The sequence below is a fragment of the Cryptotermes secundus genome, unplaced genomic scaffold (assembly GCF_002891405.2).
Source record: "Cryptotermes secundus unplaced genomic scaffold, Csec_1.0 scaffold289, whole genome shotgun sequence".
Lineage (NCBI taxonomy): Eukaryota > Metazoa > Arthropoda > Insecta > Blattodea > Kalotermitidae > Cryptotermes > Cryptotermes secundus.
Genome location: NW_019722431.1, coordinates 1,073,133 through 1,097,714, shown reverse-complemented (window position 1 = coordinate 1,097,714; position 24,582 = coordinate 1,073,133). Strand labels below are relative to the sequence as shown.

General features: G+C 45.1%; 2 protein-coding genes across 2 annotated transcripts in view; one reads left to right on the top strand and one right to left on the bottom strand.

The window, feature by feature from the left end:
* The window catches only part of LOC111861372 (splicing factor YJU2), a 211,595-nt gene that overhangs the window by 168,777 nt on the left and 18,236 nt on the right, over window positions 1–24,582 (bottom strand). The window lies entirely within an intron of this gene.
* Window positions 1–24,582, top strand: part of LOC111861374 (G1/S-specific cyclin-D2) — a 57,038-nt gene that overhangs the window by 21,865 nt on the left and 10,591 nt on the right. Inside the window, exon 3 of the mRNA XM_023845882.2 lies at window positions 11,807–11,972. Within this exon, the coding sequence (XP_023701650.1) occupies window positions 11,807–11,972 (166 nt within the window). The remainder of the gene's footprint in view (window positions 1–11,806; window positions 11,973–24,582) is intronic.

The window sequence follows — 24,582 nt, the reverse complement described above, 5'->3', positions numbered from 1 at the left end:
CCAACCTCCTGTCACTCCATCTCTCTCCGGTCCAAATATTCTCAACACCCTGTTCTCAAATACCCTCAGTGTGTGTTCCTCCCATAATGTCAGAGACCAAGTTTCACACCCATACAGAACCAGAGGCAAAATTACAGTGCAGCTATTTATTGATCCAGTGCACAATATTCATAACGTTTACTTATATTGTGTTGTACTGTTACTGCTAGCAATATGTGAATCATATAATGTTTTCTTCGTTAGTGCCCTTACAGTCTCATTGTGCTGCTGCACGTCTCAGAATATAAGTCTATTGAATATGAAACCGGAAAGGCGGCCATGCCTCGAACAAATCAAATTTGCCCAAGGATTACAAAGGGCCCTCAGTATCCAGCGATCAGGTCTGTATGTATAAGATTGAGAAGGTTGTCATGGTGATATACTGTGCGTGTATAGTTCCAGGAATTCTGTAAAAGTAAACGCTACAGGCAATGATTATGAAGCGTTGTTGATTTATGAATATAAAAACGAGGATATTAATATGAATTTAAGGTAAGTGGCTCCGATGCCGTGGCTGTGCGCGCGCCACCTGCACAGCCGTTCTCACGGCCCTCTTGAGGAATGCGATGCCGTAGTTGGAAACCAGAGTTCGAGAGGAACACATGCCTCCGTCTTCAGGGCACAAATGAGTGTTATTCTTAGTGAGGACATCGTTTTTTTTCTGGTGGGTGGGTATTGGTATTTCGGACGAACACATGGCCTCGTCTTCACGGCATAAATGACTGTTATTCCTAGTTAGGACACAGTTTAGTCTGGTACGTGGATATCACCGTTTTGGGGGAACGCATGCCTCCGTTTTCACGGTAGAAAGGAGTGTTATTGTGAGTGAGGATACTTTTTCTGGTGAGTAGGTACCGACATTTTGGACGAACACGTGCCTCTAACTTGAGGGTTTCGTCTGAGTTACGACACCGTTTTGTCTGGTTGAGGGATACCACCATTTCGGAGGAACACATGCTTCCGTCTTCACGGTATAAATGGGTTATGTGTTACGACACCATTTAGTGTTGTAGGTGGGTATCAACATTTCGGAGGACCACAACGCCTCCGCCTTCAGGGTAGAATTGTTTGCGTTCTGAGTTAGGACACCGTTTAGTCTGGTAGGTGGTTACAAAAATTTCGGAGGAACACATGCCTCCGTCTTCAGGGTATATCTGACTGGGTTCTTATGACACGCTGAACTTTCACAAACGTAATTTGTTGACCCACTGAGGAAGATCACCTCCCGAAGCGAAGGTCCTGTAGTTACAGCCAGATACTCTCTCTCTTTATCTTGGGTGCAATAAATACCTCCAGTTCGAGGAAACTGCAGCACTGCCCTATAAAGAAGACTCTTTATGCTGTCAGGTGTTTTTATCACTTGACAAATACGACATGGTGAGACGGCGCTAGCAGGCACCGCCACCTCGGCCTACATATTTGCCGATCTCCCTCGGTCATAGTTGGAGTTAATGTCTACAGATTCCCAGGATCGCCCTGTGTTTATCTTCCGTGGGTAGGCACTTATGTGTATGTCGCGACATCAACAAGGCGCTTCAGTCCGTACCGCAGTGAGCACAGTTTGCGCATTCTTCAAGCTCCCAGCTGTAAGGTAAAGTGTCCCCGTGCGTAACTAATTAATCAGTACGCCACGAAGACGTATGGGGGGAGTATATGTATATATCCATATTTTCTTGACCTCGGCACTAGTTAGAGGTGAGTGGTCAGCTTCACGCCCCTGCCGCTTTGCTCCCGAAGAAACTGTCCCCAGTACACATTGGACAGGAAGCTGGGTGGGCCTCAGAACCGGTTTGGACGCTGTGGAGAAGAGAAAATCCCCCATGCCGGGAATCGGACCTCGGCCGTCCAGCTCGTCCTTATACCGACTGAGGTGTTCTGACGCCTCCCTGCTGTTTCGAATAGATTTGATGAAGACGTTAACCGTATTAAGTACAACTTTGGTTATTGTTACTAAGGTTACAGTGGATGTTGATATAGTATATAGGTTTCTGTGGGTATTGAAGTCAAAGCCCGTGTGGGGGGTGGGTTCCAATACCTCCACCGTAGCTTTGCGAGTCGTAGGAGGCGACGAAAAGGGAACCAGGTGCCTGGAGGTATAACAGTGCCACCCAGTTTCTAGGAGATATGGTATAACAGTGCCACTCAGTTTCTAGGAGATATATAAGTATGGGGACCTGGCCCTCTAGGTTGGGGGAGTCTACACGAGTCTGAGACAGTAAAATATGATCAGTCCCGCGGGATACGGACCCGAGAATGACTGCGCTGGCGAGGCCCAGCAGCAGTTGAAAATGACAGGCCCGTCCTAGTCATAGAGGGCGCCCCACATAAACCCGCAAACATCTGACAGTAACAAAAATCTGGTCTTGGCTCCCAGGTGGGGCTTGAAACCAAGATAAACTGGTCGACTGATCGTCGGGCGTAACATTGACTTTTACTTTGGAATTCAGTGACGGCGGTGACCGGAACGGAAAGCTGGTTCAGGCCAGCAGCAAATTACCGTATTTACGCATGTATAGGCCGCGTGCGTGTATAGGCCGCAGCACAATTTTCAGACAAATTATAGAAAAAATAATTTTCTTGGAATATTATTTCAGGAGTAGAACACCCTGTATTACTAATTATGAATATATATTTTTTTAAATGAAGTGTGATTTCGAATATAAGCCGCACCCCAGTTTTCCTCTTGAATTTTTGGCAAAAAATGTGCGGCCTATACATGCGTAAATACGGTAATATGCTGAGAGTAGTCAGAGACCAACTCTTCCTCATCGATTCGGAGGCCCCATTTAAAATAAAAAATATAGCACTGGATCCCGACGGGGCCCGAAACTGCTGGCGAGGGCCATCAGAAAATCACTGCAATGCTCTGATATGAAAAGTGTCAGTGCGCACACCTCATGTTAATTCGCTTAGTGGGGGGTGGAGTCCAACTGGGTCCACTCAGCGCGGCGGCACTGATTGACCTATTGTAGCCTTCCCCAGGTGATTATGATGATGGAGAATTTGGTGGAATGAAGATTGGCAGGGGAAACGGAAGAATTCAGAGAACCCGTCCCAGTGCCACTTTTTCCACCACAAATCCCACTTGACCAGACCCAGGATCGAACCTGGGCCGTCGCGGTGAGAACCGCTCTAGCTATGGCTCGACCTTACACCTCAAGTTAGTGCTTACGCCATTTTTCGTATTACAGCAGTAGAGTATAAAGAACGAGTTTCAGCGTGGCCCCAAATTGAATAATGTTGATAGCAAATTTAATCAGAATCATTTTCAGTCCAAATTGATGAATGACAGGCGCATGTGTGGACGAACAACCACACGGATACATGACGTGCAAATAACGCCTGACACACAAAAGAGTCTTGGAGAAGTGATATCGGTCAGCTTGTCAAGGTGCAATTTCTTGAGCAGCGGAACGACCGTCAGCTTCTCAGCGACTCTTGCCTTTTGGAAGAAATTAATTTCTCTGGTTCTTACTAATGTTTAATGCATGGAGTGGTGCTATGTGTACTACGTACGTTTAAGAACTACATTCTGCCCACAGAGTGTATCTGTGTGTTCCCTATGGTTCTCACAATAAATAGAGACTCCCTAAACACCATTAACCGGTTGGGCTTTGTAGAGGAGACGCAATGTGCTTCCTGTGAGGTACGGACTGAATTCTTAAATATTTATATGAACTTGGGGCTTCAGAATGTTAACCTGAACTGAAGAACCCCCTGAACACGCGGTATACATTTTGACCAAAACAAACACGCCCTATAGGGCGGCTTAACCGGCTGTTTGTAATGCAGAAACTGCGTTTTTCTATGAGGTAGGAACTTAATTCTTAAAGATTTAGGTGAACTCTTTAGTTTCAAAGGGTTAACGAGTCAGAACAGACACGCCCAGTAGAATATCTAAATCAGTGCAGCTATTTTTCTATCTTATGAAGCACGCAAGTGTTTTACCCAACATTTTTATTGTGGATTGTTTGTTAGCGACGTTTATCTACCACAGTTAAGTTTACAACCACCAGAATCTACGTCAAGAGGTTGTTAAAATGTTACCTCTAGCATTCAGGTGGAAAGTACACATTCCTTACTGTCGGCTAACAGCAGCAAGTAGGGAGGCTGGAAACCGTACAGCACACATTCGGGCCCTCATGATGCAGCAGAGGCAACGCGTTCCAAATTTGAGAGCGGCAGAAAGTAATGTCCCAGTGGTCAGTAATGTGGGTGGAGTTAGAGCTCCATGCACTGTTTACCTCGGCCTTATGTGGGAGTGGTCACCTCCACTCTCCGGACATTTTAATCCCTGGGTAAGGAATCCCGGTACCAATTGAATTGCAGACTGGGTGAGCCCCACAGCCGGTATGGACGACGTGAAGAGAAAATTCTTGACCCTAGCGGGACTCCGAGCCCTCGGTCGTCCAGCCCGTATACTGAGCTATCCCGGTTCCGGCGTACAATTGTAATGCAGTTAAATTCGCGAGTGGCTTTGCGGTTAGAAGAAAATAAGCCATCTTCGACTTCCTGTCCTCTATATTTCGTCATGTATAGAGGAATGGAAGTACGCACACAACTGAGTGAGCATGTATGAGAGCACTGTGACCCTGAAAACATTGATCGCAATATTTCCACGGATTTGCGCGTTCTGAGCCTCCCCGATAACGAAGGTCTGTTTGTGTATTTATGTACAGTACAAGTAGTGTCGGATATTACCTTCGGCACGGGATAGCTCAGTCGGTATAGCTGCAGGCAACGGGCTTCACGGCCGGTGTTCAATTCCCGACAGGGACAAGAGACGTTATCCTCCTTACTCTTCCCGGGGGTAAAGCGGCCGGGGCGTGAAGCTGACCACTCACCTCCATCTACTGCCGAGGTAAAGAATGGTGCAGCTATACCTCCCACCAGTCTTCATGACAGTGCTTAGATAATTTAGATAACTTTTCAATGGCACGCGGTAGCATAGTTGGTTGAGACACTATGCTAAAAGCCGGAAGGTCGCGGATTCGATTCCCGATGACGTCATCGTTTCTTTTTCAATTTACCAAATCCTTCCAGCCCCACTTTGGCCTGGGGTCGACTGAGCCTCTAACAGAAATGAGTACAAGGAATATTTTTGGGGGTAAAGGACGGCTGGCGCGTAAGGCTGACAACCTCAGCGCCATGTATGAGCCTATTGTCTAGAAAATGTGGGAGCCTCGACGTCTCACAACCCTGTGAGCCTCCATGGCCAGTTACAGGTATAACTTTACCCTCATTTTAACCTGTAGGGACAATTTTACAGGGTTCTCCAACAGTCGTGCTTAATAAAGAGTTAATTTTGTAGACAACTGTCACATGTACTAAAGCCACTCTTGCTCCGACATGCACATGTGACATGACCTGGGCGCACAATAGGAACCCTCCTACACAAAGCTGTGCGGTTCTGGCAGGGGGGGGCACATGCAGCAGCCTAAGCAAGTGTTTGCATGATCTCTGACCGATGAACTATGAGCCTCCTAACTTCACCGATAATTGTTTGGAGATATTCCTCCATGGTGTAGGTCAACGATGAAGAGTCATTTTCCGTACGACCAGGGAGTGTGCAGCCTGTAGGTTCAGTACCATGCTCACAAAATCCCAATGTTTATACCTATCCAGACTGCTTCACATTCGTAACCTGGTTATAGTGAGTCTGGATGTTTTGGGTTCACATCTCGGCTCCTTACAGACCCTGTTTTTACACCTGGCTTCTGCGTTGGGCCTGAGTACTATGGCGAGAAGTAGCGGGCCAGTGGTTGCGTTGAGGGGGTGCGCCTTGTTAGTACTCCCACCCCGAACCACTAAAACCCTTATCTGAGTGCGTTGGACGAAATTTACTGCGCATTCTTCTGAGAAAGGACAGGTCGGTAACATAGTGTGATTCTCCTTACAGTTTGATGCTGTATAGAATTTTAAGTTGAAAATCATTACATTCCTACTCTTAGATCATACATCCTTCGATGCATTCCTAGCGCTTGAGACGTGGACAGCACGATAGGTTTTACTGAACTGGATATGGGGGAAAAAACGGGTTGTGACGATAGGGAAGAGGGCGACGCAGGATAGGCCACGACCTCTTCTTTCAATAAGTCATCCTACATTCGACTATAAACAGTCTAGATACTGCCGGAGAGAGGAAGTGAATGAGCGGTCTGTCTGTATTTTGATGAAGGGGGTTTAATCGGCTTGCTTTTGTTTTCCCCATCTGACGCTCATTCAGGACTTCATCATGCCTGTAGGCCGATGATAGGCTTGGCGCTGCGTCATTTGCATGTTTCATTGAGGAGATGAATGGGCTGACGCTGGGAGGACGTTCACCTCCCAGTAATTGTTTCTGTATGAGTGATGACGTCACCAAGATTGTCCATTCTATCAGCTGGTTTACAGAGCGACACATCTCAGTGGCAAGGAACTCACCAAGTCCACGCAGACAAGTTCCTTGCACTTGTGGAACGTATCTCATTATGCCTTCTCCCATGGTGCAAGCAGTGCGGACTGTTTAGCCTATTTTCAGTGTTTTTTTTTTAAATATAAGCAGGGTTATGTGATCACCATGCTGTTTGTTTATCCCCCAATATTAAATTTTGGATTCCTGAACCAATCTTCATGAAAATATCATGGCACCTGAGTCCATCTCAACGGCGTAGTTCATAAATCCCTCCCAACAGTGTATGTATATCTCGCTATTGCTGCTAGGCAACGGCTAGATAACGTTACTGCGGCAACGAATAGACTAAACAATTGTTCGACGCGTCGTTTTCTATGCGGTCCGTCGCCATATTCGGTATAACTACGGGCTGGACGGCCGAGGGTCGATATCCGGGCAGGGGAAAGATTTTTCTCCATAGCATCGAGACCGGCTCTGGGTCCCAACCAGTCTCCTATCCAGTGGGTACCGGGGGAGATTTCCTCGGGGGTAAACTGACCGGAACATGAAGCTAACCACTTACCTCCAACTAGTTCCTAGGTCAATAATGCGCGGGTCTATGCATTCACACCGTCATACGTCTTCATGGCGTGGTACTTAGTTAAGTGAGGGACACGTTTCATATGAAAGAAAGGCTTGTTGTGTGATTTAATTGACAGCGCCCCAAGTAGCTCTGCGCCGTCGCAAACAGGACGATTAGTGAATTGGAAGGGGTTGGGAAGCGATCGTGGTTTAATCTGAGACAGGAAAACAGACAGTATGGAAAAGTACTATATTTCGGGATGTAAAGCCGTGTAGTCCGGTAGAAATTCCAGGCAAATATCGGGTTACTATCGCAACAGGTGACGACCACTTGTTCTAATATCCAGTTTCAATTCACTAGTACTTAGTTATTCAACCATTCTACACTGTTTAGTCTGAGCTAATGAGGAGTTGCTGAATCTATAAAAAAAAACCTCAGAGACTACGTCAGCGATATAATATTCTAGCGTTTAGGAACTTAAAAGCGATAAATGACTTCTTAGAACCGCCATTTTTTTCCAAACCGATTGAAATATGGCCGCCGTTGTGCAGACGGCTAAGTGGCCCCTATACACGATACATAATTATGCACCGCATTTGTCGTAGCGACAGTAAATGGAGTTGAGTGACGGGTTGTGAAGCCGTGTTGCATGAAACGAAAGCGCGTTTGAAGGTATGCACGAGACATTTCATTGAATGACGTAGAAGTGTAAATTAATCCTGTGTTAATGACGTATGGTTGTGTGGAGGAGGTATGTCTGTACCGTTTTTATTCCTGGCACTAGTTGGAGGTGAATAGTTACATTCACGTTCCGCACTGCTTTACTCCTGGGATTATTGAGATGGTTGAATTCTTACCATCTTATGGAACCCAAAAGTTCATTATCAAACAAAGAAAACACTCCGTGGTTTTAGTCCGCAAGCGAACTATACCGACGGAGCTACCGCCGCTTGTAGGCGAAGTTACTGCCAACTTTGGCGGATAGAGGGTGTAGCGTGGTCAGTGCAACGAATCCCCACGGCCGTTAATTTAGGTTTTATTAACGTGAGCTGCTATTTCCTTGAAATAGCTCCTCAGTTATCCTTACGAGGCTTAGTGTACCCCGTTCCAGACCCACTACTCAGAAAATCTGGTAGCGCCGGGAATCGCAACCGTACCTGTGGTCTGTAGCCAGGAACTTTGACCACTAGACCACAGAGGCGGTCATTATCGTGTTCACAAAACCTTACCTATCTCATTTGAATCTAATCCACAACTTCCCACCATAATTGTCGAAGATGCAGTTAGATAATTTACTCCCATCTACATCTAGGTCTCGGAAGCGACCTCAGGTTTTCTGTCGGAGCATCCTGTACACATCACTCGTCTCTAACACGAGATGCAAGTCTCCTATGTTACCCTTCCTACTTATATCCGCTGAAGAGTACAAGCATCACGCATTTTTCTCTTCCACGGAGTACAATGTCGGTCTGTTCATCTGCCACTGAGATAACCCACAGATTCCCTTTCAGGGTTTCGATATCACGCAAAATCTGAATGTGATTTATTTTACAGCGCTGTCGGTATCTGGGGGCACGCTGTACGGTGAATGGTTGAGACATTATGCCACAAGCCGGAAGGTCACGGGTTCGATTCCCGACGTGGTCATTTGATATCTCTAATTGACGCAGTCCTTCCAACCACATTGTGGCCCTGGGGTACACTCAGCCGCCAACAGAAATGAGTACCAGGAATCTTGGGCGGGGGGGTAAAGGGTGGCCGGCACGTAAGGCTTACAACAGTGCTGTGNTCTTTGTCTTACAATTTGAATTAATATTGAAAATCGGCTCAATTATATGTGGTTACGGAGGGCGCCAGAAAAATATACCATGGGCGCCGCGTTGAACAGGGCTGGCTTACAACCTCACCGCCATCTGTGAGCCGATTGTCTAGATAATGTGCGACCCTCAACGTCTCATAACTCTATGGGCCTTCACGGCCTGTTAACAGGGATAGCTTTATCTTTACCCCTGTAGGAGCTTATTACACCTGACGATAGAAACTTCAATTTTCCTAAACGTTTTTGAGCAGACTTCAGAATTATGGGCATTCTCAAATAATAAAGTTTATTGTAGCGTTTGCGTTTATATAGAACTATTTTTATAATATACGCAGTAAGTTAAGAGGCTACTCTTTATTCCATGAATACGTAAGTAACACGTGACTCATTTCACATTCTGCCTTCAGTGTGATGAATTTCGACAGACTCACAGTGTCACAGTGGCTGTTGGTTCCCACTAAGCTGTCACTTTGTACATATTGCTTTGCGGTTTCGTGGACGGGCTGCATACATTTTTAGTGGGTGTTAGTAGGCCCGCATGTTTCGCCTCCACTTCACTAACAGCAAATTCCTCATTGGAGGTCTACTGGGCCGTGCCAAGCTCAGGTCTTTTTACCGTGGTTTCCATACCGGATGATTGAAATATGTGGTGGAGCAAGAGGCATTTTTTCTCCGGGTTTCTTAGGGTTTCCCCTCATTTATCATTCCACCATTGTTCCGTGATCATCACTGCCCTGTGAGGCGTGTGTTCGACCCTACCAGGCAGCACATTGTCACATTCTTGGTCTTCATCTGCTGACTCGGCACATGGCTGTAGGGAAACCTTGAGGTCAACACTTCAGGTGACAGAGCTAATGTAATTTTCGCTTATATATCACTCCATTATTAATTAAATGTTATACTGTCACGTGTATTAGTGACTTAGACGCGGGTTTGGATCCGTGAGTCGATATATTGGATGTTAACCAGGTGGAACTACAATTAATTACAACACTTTAAGTCTTGTGAACAGTGATGACGCTCTAGAGGCTACTGTGAGTACACCACATAAACTAAAGACTTCATTTGCGATGGGTTGGTATGGACTGGATTTATGTGGCTGACAATTGGGACTAATGGCGGGCTCTTGTTGACACGATAATGAACCTTCAGGTTCCATAAAATGTTGGGAAACTATTGAGTAGCTGTGACATAAATCAGCTCATGGAGTTCAGTATAACCTACATAATGGGAAAAAACGAATTACATCATGCGTCTACAAAAAAACGTATAGAAATCTTTCTCATGACATAGCAGAAGGACTATTTTATTTCAGTCATTTTTCAGTGTGATAAATAATGAATTGTAACGAGAAATATATTCCGATTGCGCGGTGTGATGGCTTGTCATGCCAGATTTGTTGCTTTAATAAATGAACACCAAGGCTACATAAGCAAACCAATAGAGAATAAAGATTTCATATGTTGATTTTGTGCTACTGCGGGACAAGAATTCAGTACGCAAACTGTTACAGCTTGGTTCTCCTTCAGATGCGGGAACTGTAGGTTTGAATTTTGTTATTTCAGAGATGGGAACTGTAGCACTGAATTTTGTTCTGTTTCAGATATGGGAACTGTAGCATTGAATTTTGTTCTGTTTCAGATATGGAAACTGTAGGTTTGAATTTTGTTATTTCAGAGATGGGAACTGTAGCATTGAATTTTGTTCTGTTTCAGATACGGGAACTGTAGCATTGAATTTTGTTCTGTTTCAGAGGTGGGAACTGTAGCATTGAATTTTGTTCTGTTTCAGATATGGGAACTGTAGCATTGAATTTTGTGCTGTTTCAGAGATGGGAACTGTAGGTTTGAATTTTGTTATTTCAGAGATGGGAACTGTAGGTTTGAATTTTGTTATTTCAGAGATGGGAACTGTAGGTTTGAATTTTGTTATTTCAGAGATGGGAACTGTAGGTTTGAATTTTGTTATTTCAGAGATGGGAACTGTAGGTTTGAATTTTGTTATTTCAGAGATGGGAACTGTAGGTTTGAATTTTGTTATTTCAGAGATGGGAACTGTAGGTTTGAATTTTGTTATTTCAGAGATGGGAACTGTAGGTTTGAATTTTGTTATTTCAGAGATGGGAACTGTAGGTTTGAATTTTGTTATTTCAGAGATGGGAACTGTAGGTTTGAATTTTGTTATTTCAGAGATGGGAACTGTAGGTTTGAATTTTGTTATTTCAGAGATGGGAACTGTAGGTTTGAATTTTGTTATTTCAGAGATGGGAACTGTAGGTTTGAATTTTGTTATTTCAGAGATGGGAACTGTAGGTTTGAATTTTGTTATTTCAGAGATGGGAACTGTAGGTTTGAATTTTGTTATTTCAGAGATGGGAACTGTAGGTTTGAATTTTGTTATTTCAGAGATGGGAACTGTAGGTTTGAATTTTGTTATTTCAGAGATGGGAACTGTAGGTTTGAATTTTGTTATTTCAGAGATGGGAACTGTAGGTTTGAATTTTGTTATTTCAGAGATGGGAACTGTAGGTTTGAATTTTGTTATTTCAGAGATGGGAACTGTAGGTTTGAATTTTGTTATTTCAGAGATGGGAACTGTAGGTTTGAATTTTGTTATTTCAGAGATGGGAACTGTAGGTTTGAATTTTGTTATTTCAGAGATGGGAACTGTAGCACTGAATTTTGTTCTGTTTCACATATGGGAACTGTAGCATTGAATTTTTTTCTGTTTCAGATATGGGAACCAGGGGACTAGCATTGAATTTTGTTGTTTCAGATAAGGGAACTGTACAACGAAATCTGTTGTTTCGGAAGTGGGAACTAGCACTGAATGTTGTCATGTTTCAGAGTTGGGAACTGGAGCATCGAATTCTGTTGTTTCGGAACTGGGAACTAGCACTGAATGTTGTCATGTTTCAGAGTTTGGAACTGCAGCATCGAATTCTGTTGTTTCAGACAAGGGCACTGTAGCACAGAATCTTACTATGTTTCAGAGTTGGGAACTCTTGGTTCTGTCCAAGCTGAAGTGGGACATCGCCGCCGTCACACCTCAGGACTTCCTCCAGCACATTTTGGTGAGACTGCCAATCGACCGAAACACGTGGGACGCACACATGATCCACAGGCACGCCCAGACGTTCATTGCCCTCTCGACCCGGGGTGAGTACCTTTCAGGACACTGCCCTTATCCAAATCGGAGCTGAGGGGGAGTACTTAGCAAGATGAAGACAGTTACACAGAGAAGAACGTGATAATTCGTATTCTTCGTACCATATGATTAGAGTGATGAAGTATGGGATGATGGAGTGGGCACGTGGCATGCATGGAGAGATTGATGGGAAAACTCGAAAGGGAAGAGATCACTTGGGGATCGTAGGCATAAGTGAGGGATATTAAAATGAATGTTAATGGAATAGGGTAAAGTTGTCCCTGTGTATAACTAATTAAGCACTACGTCATTAAGACGTATGGGGTAGTGGATGTATAGATCCATATTTTCTTGCCTTCGCACTAGTTGGTGAGAGGCCAGCTTCACGCCTGGGCTGCTTTACCCCCGGGAAATAACTCCCGGTGCCCATTGTATAGGAGGTTGGGTGGGCCACAGAGCCAGTCTGGACGACGAGAAGGAAATTCTTGACCCTACCAGGACTCGAACTCCGACCCCCCGGTCGTCCAGCCCATAGCCAGTCGCTATACAGACTACGCTATCCGGGCTCCTAATGGAATAAACTGTGGTTTAGATTCGAGTGACTGAGGGTAAGGTCCAGTGACGGATCCTTGTGAATACGGTAATGCATGCGAGATCTGAGTCTCTTGACAGCTGGCGGTGACTATGAAGAATACTGTTCTAGCATGTGGACGCCCTGTAATATGATAAAGATTTAGAAAGTCTTCGGAGTAAAAAAATGCCTCCATCTTGACTGAAGAGAACAATATTCGCGATAATGAATACATGTGACCAGCTGATGAACTGGCAGATTCTGAAGGACGTGTTTCGTTGATTTAATGTTGTGTTGTGCACTGGCACAAAAGCCGGGGAGGGTCGGGAGTTTGGAACGCGAAAGGAAGTGAAGCAATGTCGCCAAGGATAAGTTAACGGGCGTGATAAGCCATGGACAAACCCGGAGCGTGCGAAAAACTACTGCTGAGCCTAATGAAACGCAGCGGTGACCTTAGTGCTGGTATCTGCTCATCGCAGGCAGTTCTGAGAGGAACCCACGTGTTCGTGATAGATAGGGCAGCAGGATAACTCTGTCACTGTAGCGACCGGGGTACGGACTGGACAGCCTGGGCACAATTCCCGGCAGGGGCAAGATGTTTTCTCTACTCCATACCGTCCAGACCGGTTCTAGGGCCCACCCAGCCTCCTATCCAATGTGCACCAGGGCTTGTAGCTGACCAATCTCCATACAGTGCCGAGTGGTGGAGCTATACCTCCACTCCCACACGCATCTTCATGGCGTGATGCGTAATGTTTATGCGCAGGGACTTTTAATATTCGGCGTATTTCCCCATTTTAAGTTTCATTTTTTCTCAGAAACTGCAGGGAGAGGGGCAGGTGTTTCTGACCATTCAACGGGAGCGACACGGCGAATTTCGTGAAAGTCGCTATCAGTTCAGAAGTCTCAGTATTGACACTTAACTGTCATCACAGTTCTAACACGGCGGCCTTACGGACATATAACGAGGGAACAGAAGAACGACGCTACGGCCAGAAACTGTATCCTGTAGGGATACGCGTTTTGAAACTTAGCAGCTTTTTTTAAAGTAGGGCTATCTTAAAGAAATGTAAAAAAAAGTTCACGCGAAATATTTTTATGTCATGACGATAACAGATGAATCATTGTACCGTGCGTTGACCTTAGAAAATTATATCGTGAAATTCTACAGCCACGTCTTGCAGCGCTGAACCCTAATGAACCAGACGTTAGGAGCATTTGGAGGGCACCATGGCAATGCTGACCTAGTATTGTGACATTCTGTATCTGCACTTGGTGTGGTTTCAGAACGTGGCATATATTAACAAAGTGCAACACTTCAATACTGACTGAAGCATAACTTCCACTGCCTGTTAGTGTTGCTATCTTCTGTTCCTTTTCGTAAATAATTCAAATTCTGTTATACTCGTATTTGAGATTTTCAAAGCGGTGATTGGGACATAACTCCGTGTAGCCCGATGAAAGTCAGTCGACCTTTCGGAAGCACATCACTTCCATCTTGAGGGTCGAACAGTGAGCCCAGCAAAAAATCAGTATGAGCCTGCCTCACGCCGATTTCTTGCTTGAAATACTCTTCTGGTCACAAAGGTAGGGGAGATATGTCCCTCTGAAACGTCAGTCGAGTTTCAGAGGGCTACAGGGCGTTATGTCCTACGAAGCTTTAAAGGATTTATATTTTTGCATCCACAACTTCTGTCTCCACTGTAGAGGGAAGTAATGTTGTAGTTGTATCAGCCCCATAGCACTACTTCGCTGACTTAACAACTCTCTGGACATCCCATTAACCATACACTCCGGTGTTTCGGACTTAATTTTTTTAATGCTAGTGGGGGTGGGACTAAGTCCCTTGTACTGCGGCCACTTCTGGCCTATTGTACCAGCCCCAGATGATAGATGAGGGTGATTGTGGAGCAGTTGGTGGAATGAAGATTGGAAGGGGAAACCGAAATACTCCGAGAAAACCTGCCCCGGCGCCACTTTGTCCATCACAGATCCCACTTGACCAGACCCCGGGATCGAACCCGGGCTGCCGCGGTGGGAAGCCAGCGACTAACCGTTTGAGCTATGGCGCGGCCTTCAGACTTACGAATAGAAATTCGAATTTTTGACCGAAGTCGTGTTGCAGTGTTCGAATTTTAACGAGTCAAAATAGCGTACTTATTAACTTGCCTATTTTTTAATATCTTTAATACTATACCTTAATGGTCACAGGATAAATATAGAGAAACGGGTCGGAGCCTCGAGTTCCCTGTACGTCCCATGTTATGAACTCCCATGTACGACAGATTTTCAGCAACGCATGCTGTCAGTCGCAGGTACAACTGCATTCTTATAGAACCGTTGAAAATCGAATTCTTTACGAGATATTTTGCGCACTGCTGAGCTTAATATAATTAATCAATACACTGTTCGCTCGCTGACACGTCACTAATCAGGAACTGCCAGTGACTAGGCGAGCTCACAAACATAATCATTAGGCTTTAATTGCTTTTTTCCTTCCCACTTGTTCGTGTGTTGAGCGTCATGCCAAGGTTCCGTTTCAGTGCAATACATGAATCATCCCACAACTAGATTTACTCGTATAATTACTATTGATAACACACGAATCGTGTTAGAAAGTAACAGCAATACTTGCAAGTCCATTAGCTGAACTATGGCTGCATAACAAGAGCTTTGATCCTCGTTTTGAGCATATCACGTGACATTTTGTATTGGAGAACTGCCCTCGTGATTTTGTAACCTGTGCCAGGTTACCAGGGCGACTAGGAAATACTGTTGACTTGCTGCTGATAGTGTAATGAGTGGCTGTAGTGATCTGTGAGAGGTTACCAGGGCGACCAGGACATATTGCTGGCTTGGTGCTTATAGTGTATATGAGTGGCTCTTGTGTTCTGATAAGCTGAGAGGTTACCAGGGCAACCAGGAAATACTGTTGGCTTGCTGCTGATAGTGTATGAGTGGCTCTTGTGTTCTGATAAGCTGAGAGGTTACCAGGGCAACCAGGAAATACTGTTGGCTTGCTGCTGATAGTGTATGAGTGGCTCTTGTGTTCTGATAAGCTGAGAGGTTACCAGGGCAACCAGGAAATACTGTTGGCTTGCTGCTGATAGTGTATGAGTGGCTCTTGTGTTCTGATAAGCTGAGAGGTTACCAGGGCAACCAGGAAATACTGTTGGCTTGCTGCTGATAGTGTATGAGTGGCTCTTGTGTTCTGATAAGCTGAGAGGTTACCAGGGCAACCAGGAAATACTGTTGGCTTGCTGCTGATAGTGTATGAGTGGCTCTTGTGTTCTGATAAGCTGAGAGGTTACCAGGGCAACCAGGAAATACTGTTGGCTTGCTGCTGATAGTGTATGAGTGGCTCTTGTGTTCTGATAAGCTGTGAGAGGTTACCAAGGCAACCAGAAAAGGTTGTTGACTTCTCACGATTAAAGCTGCAGTTGAGTTTGGCAAGTTAGGAAAGTAAACACAGCGTGACACTTCTCGGGCGGTTCCTCAGTTCTTACCTCTACAACTGCAAATCCCTTCAACATACGTAATTATCTCGACAGCCGCAGTACTTATGGGAGTGGTGTGTTGGGCGTATTACAGTTTCCTCGAAAACTTTCCTACGAAAATATTTTTTGCTCCTGTAAATGTTTTGGCAAGTTATGCTTGAAATGTGTGCAAAAACGCGTGTATGTCTTTCTTCTCCATATGAAGTTTACCTGATTGCCCGATTTTTAACAAAACTTGAAACTGTCGGCAAATTGTAATAAACCTCTGAATACCAACTTGCGTGAAATAGTCGTTTAGCAGCTCACGAGTGAAACATGCGGACAGTCGGACCGATAGACAGACACACATGGCAAAGCGAAAAAGGCGGCGCATTTTTGGAACATTTCGTTTCGAACTCGCGAACAAGTAGCATCATTACAGAACATCGTTTCATACGCCCTTAGCATAAAGTTAGAAGGCCCTGTTTGACATTCCATTTCCGAAATTACTGAACGAAACTTGACATCGACATCTATACTGAAAGCTGCAAAACGAATCTAATTATCGTTCTTACGCATGAGATACAAAATAAGGCGCGAGGCTGTGTGGTGGTTCCTTTGGCGCAGTGTGGATACCATTGGTGGGTTCTTGTGAACGCGGCAAGGGATATTTGTGTTTCTATAAAAGGCAGGAAATTACTTGACTGGCTGAATGAATGCGCGCCACTCAAAATAGACTAGTCCGCCACGCCTTGCTGGATTTTCAACCCTAACGACTTAGCTGCTGTTTAGCTGCTATGGAGCTGGGAAACAGGATTCGTTTCCCGACGAGGGCAGAGATTTTCCTGTTCTTCACAGCGTGCACGCTGGCTGTGGCCCATCCAACCTCCCGTCAAGTGGTTACCGGAGGCTCTTTCTCCGGGGAAAATCTGCAGAGGCGGGAAGCTGATCAGTTCTGCGTGGTACCAAGGTTAAGAATGAGTGGAGTTATACTTATCAATACACCATGTGGTGCCTGGTTAACCGCATGAACAGCTTTATATCAACATATGAAAGCGCATGTGACTAAACACAGACATGTTAAGCGTTAGGATCTGAAATGTTAAGGGCCATCCAGTGTGAATGTGTTTAAATCTAAGCAGCATTTTAACAGCCCAAACAAAAACAAAAACTCCTGTAACGACATGTGCAAACAGGATCTAATAAAAACGTTATGTTTTTATTCAAGGTCTTTAACAAAAATAAGACATTAAAAGGAACCAAGGGTCAATGTATTTTTCTTGGTTAATATAAGTTGGCTAAAAAGTGGCCGACCACACAAGGCTAAGTGGCAGTCAGTTCAGCGACCTGAGACACTACGTCAGATCTTAGCCTTGGTGAGATTTCGCGAATCAACAGGCGGCGTGCTAGTAGCTGGAGCTGCCACGCTGGGAAGGCAGTCAGATTCAATGCAAAGTATCGCCAAAACGCTCGCGACAAAGAGACTACATTTGAGAATTTCACTGCCATGGCGCGGTCGGTATAGCGACTGGCTACCGGCTGGATGGCGGAGGGGACGGGAGTTCGAGTCCCGGTAAGGGCAAGATGTTACTTCGCGTCGTCCAGACCGGTTCCGGGACCCATCCAGCCTCCTGTCCAGTGGGTACCGGGGGTAAAGCGGCTGGGGCGTGAAGCTGACAACTCAACTCACCACCAAGTTCTCAGGTCAAGAATACTTGGATCTATACCTCCATACGTCTTCATGGCGTAGGGTAGGGTGGCGCCCGGTTCTCAGAGAGGGACAACCTCACGTCGCAAAATAATTAACACCAGATGGTAAACGTAAACAAGAAGCTCTAGGAAGAACTAATCGCCTACTTCCCTTCGATACGACATTGACCGCATAGAAAATGATTCCTCCAACAGTTCTTCGTTGCCGCGGGAATATCTTTACCGACTTGTTACCTAGCAACGATAGGGGCGTAAGACACGGCCCACACAAAATGACGCGTCCAACAATGGGCGTATTCGTCGCAGCGGGTACGTTGCCTAGCAACAATAGGAGGGATACACATACAGACACACTGATACAGATAGATTGATGGAAGGGATTCGTGAAGTACGCCGTTGATACGGGCTCAGATGCCATGATATACGTACCAAATTTAATAAATATTAGTTCAGGCATTCAGAAGTTGATAAGGGGGAATACACATGGACAACAAGGTGATCTCACAAGCCTACTTTCAGGTTTTCAAAATAGGGAAAGTAGACTAAAAAGGTGATGTTCTTTTGCTTAATTAAGAACCACATCATGAAGACGTGTGGGCCGTGGAAATAATAACTCCACCATTTCTGACCTCGGCACTGTATGGAAGTGGGTGGTCACCTTCATGTCCCTGTCGCTTTACCCCCGGGAGGAAGTAGCAGGTATCCAGTGCATAGGAAGCTTCATGGGCCCTCAGAGCCAGGGCGCTTGGTCGAAATCTAGCCCCAGTTCCTCAGCCGCCCAGCCCGTAGACAAGTAACTGAGCTGTCCCGGCTCCAGTTAAGTTGTAACAAACGGCAGTTTGACGAGAGTATAACGTACCAAGAGCTAGACAGTTAGTCCACATATTGAGAGATGATAGCAAAGGGGGTTGGAATGCTTGCATCTCCCTAAACATAGAACGTGGAGGAATGCGACAATATGAAGTTGCCCTAGAACAGGAACGCACACGACCAGTATCACTGAGTGATACAATCGTTCTCCTTGCTGAGTAATTGATATGTACTCAGCTGTTCAAGAAGTTCATTACTGTGTTCATAAAAGCTTCAAGGCCTTAAGACAGGCATTAACTCCTTAATGGCAAGTGGTAATCATATATACCGCTTGCTTTAACGTCTAAGGACTCAAAATTTTGTTCAGTGTGTGTAAATTTCAGCTGTTTCTCCATAAAACCAGCATCGCTATTAACTAAACCCTGAGCAGAATTCTTTTTGGGAAACTAACAGTTGCTCAGTTACTCAAATTCCCCGACTTTTATAGAACTCCACGGTTCAGTGCCGCTGGAACCTATTCTGAGCCAGATAAATCCATACCACAGCCATCCCGTTTCTTAGGCAGTTCCTAGTTTAGTTTCGTCATATCTACGCCAACTTCTTGACAGCCCTTTTACATGTGGATTTCCTACAAAAATTTGGTGTGCATTTATTCTACACGCCCCTCTAATCTCTTCCTCTTCGATTTGGCCATTCTCATGTCTGGCGAAGAGTACAAACAATGGTAATAATATCTGAACATCGCAGCTGGTCTTGAATGTTTCTCTGGCCATGCTTCGGCCCCCCCCCGGGTTACTTGGAAAGCAAACGTGTGCACAAACAAAGGTGACTCCACTCGTTTTATTTGCAAACCTAATTACTCCTGATGCTGACCATTGACCACTCTTTCCCTTATCAACGGCCAACAGACTAGTTTCGTGTAACTAGGGCCCCCATACACACAGTTTCGCCTCCCGTTCGGCCTCCACAGTTGAAGACTGAAAGGCAAAACTGATGTGTGTGGTGCGGCCGGCCGGCCAAGCGTTTGGACTGTTGGCAACCCGTCAGTCCGTCAGTTCTACCTGCAGGACGTAGCACGTGACAGGCCATCGCCCAGTTGCTGCCATCTCAGTCACAGCCTTCCAGCCTCTGTTGCTGACACAACGCGAGACAGCAGCAGCAACTGAGTGACTGCCTTGCCGGCCGGCCAAGCGTTTGGACTGTTGGCAACCCGTCAGTCCGTCAGTTCTACCTGCAGGACGTAGCACGTGACAGGCCATCGCCCAGTTGCTGCCATCTCAGTCACAGCCTTCCAGCCTCTGTTGCTGACACAACGCGAGACAGCAGCAGCAACTGAGTGACTGCCTTGCCGGTATCGTCACACACGTGCGTTATNCACAGTTAAAGACTGAAAGGCAAAACCGATGTGTGTGGTGCGGCCGGTCGGTCAAGCGTTTGGACTGTTGGCAACCCGTCAGTCCGTCAGTTCTACCTGCAGGACGTAGCACGTGACAGGCCATCGCCCAGTTGCTGCCATCTCAGTCACAGCCTTCCAGCCTCTGTTGCTGACACAACGCGAGACAGCAGCAGCAACTGAGTGACTGCCTTGCCGGCCGGCCAAGCGTTTGGACTGTTGGCAACCCGTCAGTCCGTCAGTTCTTCCTGCAGGACGTAGCACGTGACAGGCCGAACGCACGTGTATGACGATACCGGCAGGCCAATCGCCCAGTTGCTGCTGTCTCAGTCACAGCCTTCCAGCCTCTGTTGCTGACACAACGCGAGACAGCAGCAGCAACTGAGTGACTGCCTTGCCGGTATCGTCACACACGTGCGTTATGCCTGTCACGTGCTACGTCCTGCAGGTAGAACTGACGGACTGACGGGTTTCCAGCAGTCCAAACGCTTGACCGACCGGCCGCACCACACACATCGGTTTTGCCTTTCAGTCTTTAACTGTGCAGGCCGAACGGGAGGTGAAACTGTGTGTGTATGGGCGAAGACGCGCACAAGGCGACTCGACCCGTGCAATATGAATGGTTGGTTTGGTTTTCGTGGTTTTCCTCGGTCAAATTCCTGGGTAGTACCCCTATTAGGGTACGACATGTTTCTTCAGAATCCTTTCCTTTTGAACTCATCCCACCGTTTAACTGGACACAGCTCTAACTAGTGACAGCATCCCGAGACCCCCACCCGATCAGTGGTTGGTTGGTTGTATGGATTCCTTGTTCTTTAGTTCCGGGTATAGACCGCTAAAAAACGCCGTTAAGTTATCTAAAACAGGAGGGACTGCGTGTTACTGATACTGCGAAAATAGATAATTTAAACAACAAATGATGTCATCACTGAATATGTCGCTAATTATAGTAGGCACCTATTACACGACAGTGAACCCTCGCTAATCCGGATTAATGAAGCAAATAGAGATAGCACTAAAACAAAAAAGCTTATAAAAGAAATAAACGTAAAATTTATTAATATAGGTAGTGCTGATGGAAAATAAACAAAACATCACTGCAGAGCCATTATTTAAAGACTAAAAAGACAAGCTGAAATCCAGGTCTCCTTCATTCAGCTGAAGCCAATCTTGGATATTTTCTTGCGTGGTTTCGGTTACTCCAGCTAAAGTCCTCTTGCTCCTAAATCCCACGTGTCTTTTAAAACACGTACTCAGCAAACTCCGTGGCCTGTATTCTGCAAGCGAGCTATACCGACCTAGCGACCGTCGCTTGTCGGCGAAGTTAGTGTCAACTTTTGCGGATAGAGGGTGTCACGTGGTCAGCGTAAGGGCCCCCATACACTCTCAGTTCCATCTGCAGTTTAAACTGCACAGTTGGATCGTACGTGTAATGGGAAATCCCAACGACTGTGCAGTCAGAACTGTTGAACTGTGGTTGTTTTGGAATGACAAAAGATTTAACTGCGCAGTTCAACCGTGGCGTTCTGTGTGTGGTGTTTTCTGAAGGCCAAAGCACAGTTCTCCAGACAGCTGTGAGTTATCCACTCATCTCTTCAAGCGTCGATCTAGAATCATGGTTACGTGGTCAAAAGATTTTCTCATTGAATTTATCGATTTTCTCAAAACAGAGGAATGTTTATGGAAGATTACATCAAAGGACTATCACAATAGAAGCAACAGGGATACGAGCTATGGAATTCTGATTTTAAAAGTGAAAAACATGGAGCCTAATGCGACACGAGACACTATTGTCAAAAAGATAAACAATTTACGTTGCGCATTTAGAAAGGAGCAGAAGAAGGTGAAGAAATCCAAAGTGTCGGGTGCTAGTGCTGACGACTTGTATACTCCTAAGTTGTGGTATTACAACCACCTCCTTTTTTTGACTGATCAGGAAACGCCACACAGTTCGACCTCCAGTACGTAAGGAGACGAGAGCGAGGTAAGTGATATTAAATATATTAAGAGGTTATACAATATGTACAGTTTTTATTGAAGATGAAGACTGTACCCCTCTCCTCCCTCCCTCATAACCATGCACCCAATAGTCCAAATGCAGTTATTACGTCAAATGGCAATGAAGTACAAGCCATAGTTATAAGTGCTATGTACGCAATGTATTACACAGATCGTAGTAAATTATTAGTTGCTCTTTTGTTCATTGTGCTCGGAACTTCACAGAAATAAGTATCTTACATATACGCTTCTTGCCGTGGCACTTGTCCTGTACCGTTAAAACATTCAAGAAATAGTTGCCTTGTTTATTTTCCGGTTAATTGTTGGTTTCCACGATTTCCCCGTTGAAGCGGACATATGAATGATGGGTCAGCTCGCAGCCCTACGGTAACAGTGCCAGTTTCTGGGTCCTCCATGTCAAAACATTCTGGTGGCGTATACGTTTCAGGGGATGTTCTGCGTAGAAAATTGTGCAGTGCACAGCTAGCCATTACTGTATCTCGAATGTTGCCAAGTTCAACGTTTGTTTATATTGGTTTTAAATACACCAAATCTTGCCACCAAAATACCGAAGACATTTTCTATGATTCTGCGAGCACGTGAGAGTCTGTAGTTGAATATTCGCCTTTCTTTGTAAGTTGTTTTAAACTGAAAGGTTTCAGGAAATCTTTTCTCAAGGTACATGCCTCATCTCCAATGAAGACGCGTGGTAGCTTTGTTCCATTGACATTGGACGATTCTGGTATTTTCAAAGATTCTCTTTCAACTTTTCGTAGAAATCAGTGTACTCTAAAACACCACCATCAGATACACGGCCATTTGTTCCGAAATTAAAATAAATAAATTCATAATTTGAGTCTGCGACCCCTATAAGCACCTGGCTGTGGAATCCTTTGTAGTTGAAGAAGGAACCGGCGCCTGGAGGTGGTGTTATCGAGATATGCTTGCCATCCACCGCACCGAGGCAGTTGGGAAAATTCAACTTTCCTGCAAAACCTTTGGCAATTTTCTCCCAGTCCTTTTCGCAGGAGGGAAACTGAAAAAATTTAAAAAGTTATACTACATATAGAAACTTTCCCATTCAAAATAAATATACTACATTCCTGATCACTAATATTCAGTATTAATTTTATATTTTTAGGCAGCTGATTTCACGGAGGGCTCAAACGTGACTACTACTGACAGGGAATTGGATGTTTCTTTGAATTCACCCAGTCGGTCAACCTCAGACTGTGTTCCAGGCCGCGATACAACAACCCCGTATTTGCAAGACACAAAGAATCTTTAAAAGGGCTGAGAAACCATCTCCATCCGACAATCTGTTGTCTCTTGTTAGTGACAAATTACGGGAGGTGAGGCACGAGGACCAGTTCGACATTGCAGGCAAAAATGTTGCTGCCAAATTGAGAATATTGTCGAAAGAGCAGAGAAATTAATCAACGACATACTCTTCCATGCTGAGACGGAAACATTAACCACGAACTCGAAGGTGATTGTTAATGAGCAGCTAAGTGTTTCTGTCCCAGTAGGAGGTTCACACTACTATACTCCACCTGCGGGCGGGGATGCAGCACTTACGACTTTTTTCACGAATTTCCAACATTCATATATTTGTTACAACATCCGTTACGAAAATGCAATTATAATATGACTTTTTAAAAAATAAATTTGCTCTTCAATATAAGTGATGAATTTTATTTATGCTTACCTTGCAGTAGTCCTTCAGTATCTGGTATAATTTTTCCTAATGCTTGTGGAGAGATTATAGTTGTGAATTTGAGATCCTCATAACTCCTTCCTGTGGCCAAAAATCTTGAAGTAGCCGTGAGTCTCTCGTGAGGCGTTATGGCTTGCCGCATCCTGGTATCTTTTCTCTTAATCAGTGGACAACCATCGACGCAAAGCACGGTAGGTACACTCATTCATTCTGAGGTAGTTATGCCAATCTTTCGGATGAAATCTCAATTCTTGTAACACATTAACGTGAGAAAAATGGTCTCGTTTCAATAACCAACTTTTTGTCCACTTCCTGCGCTTTCTCTTTTCAGATTTCTTTTTTGCTAGGATAACTGCATAACAAAATAGTTCAGTTGGAGGCATTAAAAAGATGAGGGACTGCCACGAACCAAAGCGAACTTCTGATGTAACTGTGTAGTGTGTGGTAAAATCTCTCTCAGTTTAAACTGAGCACATTTGGCACAGTTTTGACTGCGCAGTTACAACTGCAGATGGAACTGAGTGTGTATGGGGGCCATAACGGATGCACACGGCCGTTAATCTCGTTTTTCTAGACCGGAGCCGCTACTTTTCCATTCAAGTAGCTCCTCAGTTATCCTCACGATGCCGAGTGGACCCCTTTCCCTACCCACTATTTTTGAGAAAATCTGGTAGCGCCGGGAATCGAACCCGGGACATTTGAATCTGTAGGTAGGAATTCTGATCACTAGAACACAGGCGGTCACACGTACTCAACGGTGAAGAGAATTTGTCATGTGTAATATTGCGATCCGGATTAACTGTAACCGGATTATCGAGGTTTTCTGTATTAAGATTGCCCCTACTGCTATTCTATTACCGCCAGCATCTCCTTAGAACAACAGAAATATGCACATGGACCGGGGTGTAGGCACTTCGGCATGCTCATAGAAACGTGGGTGACACTT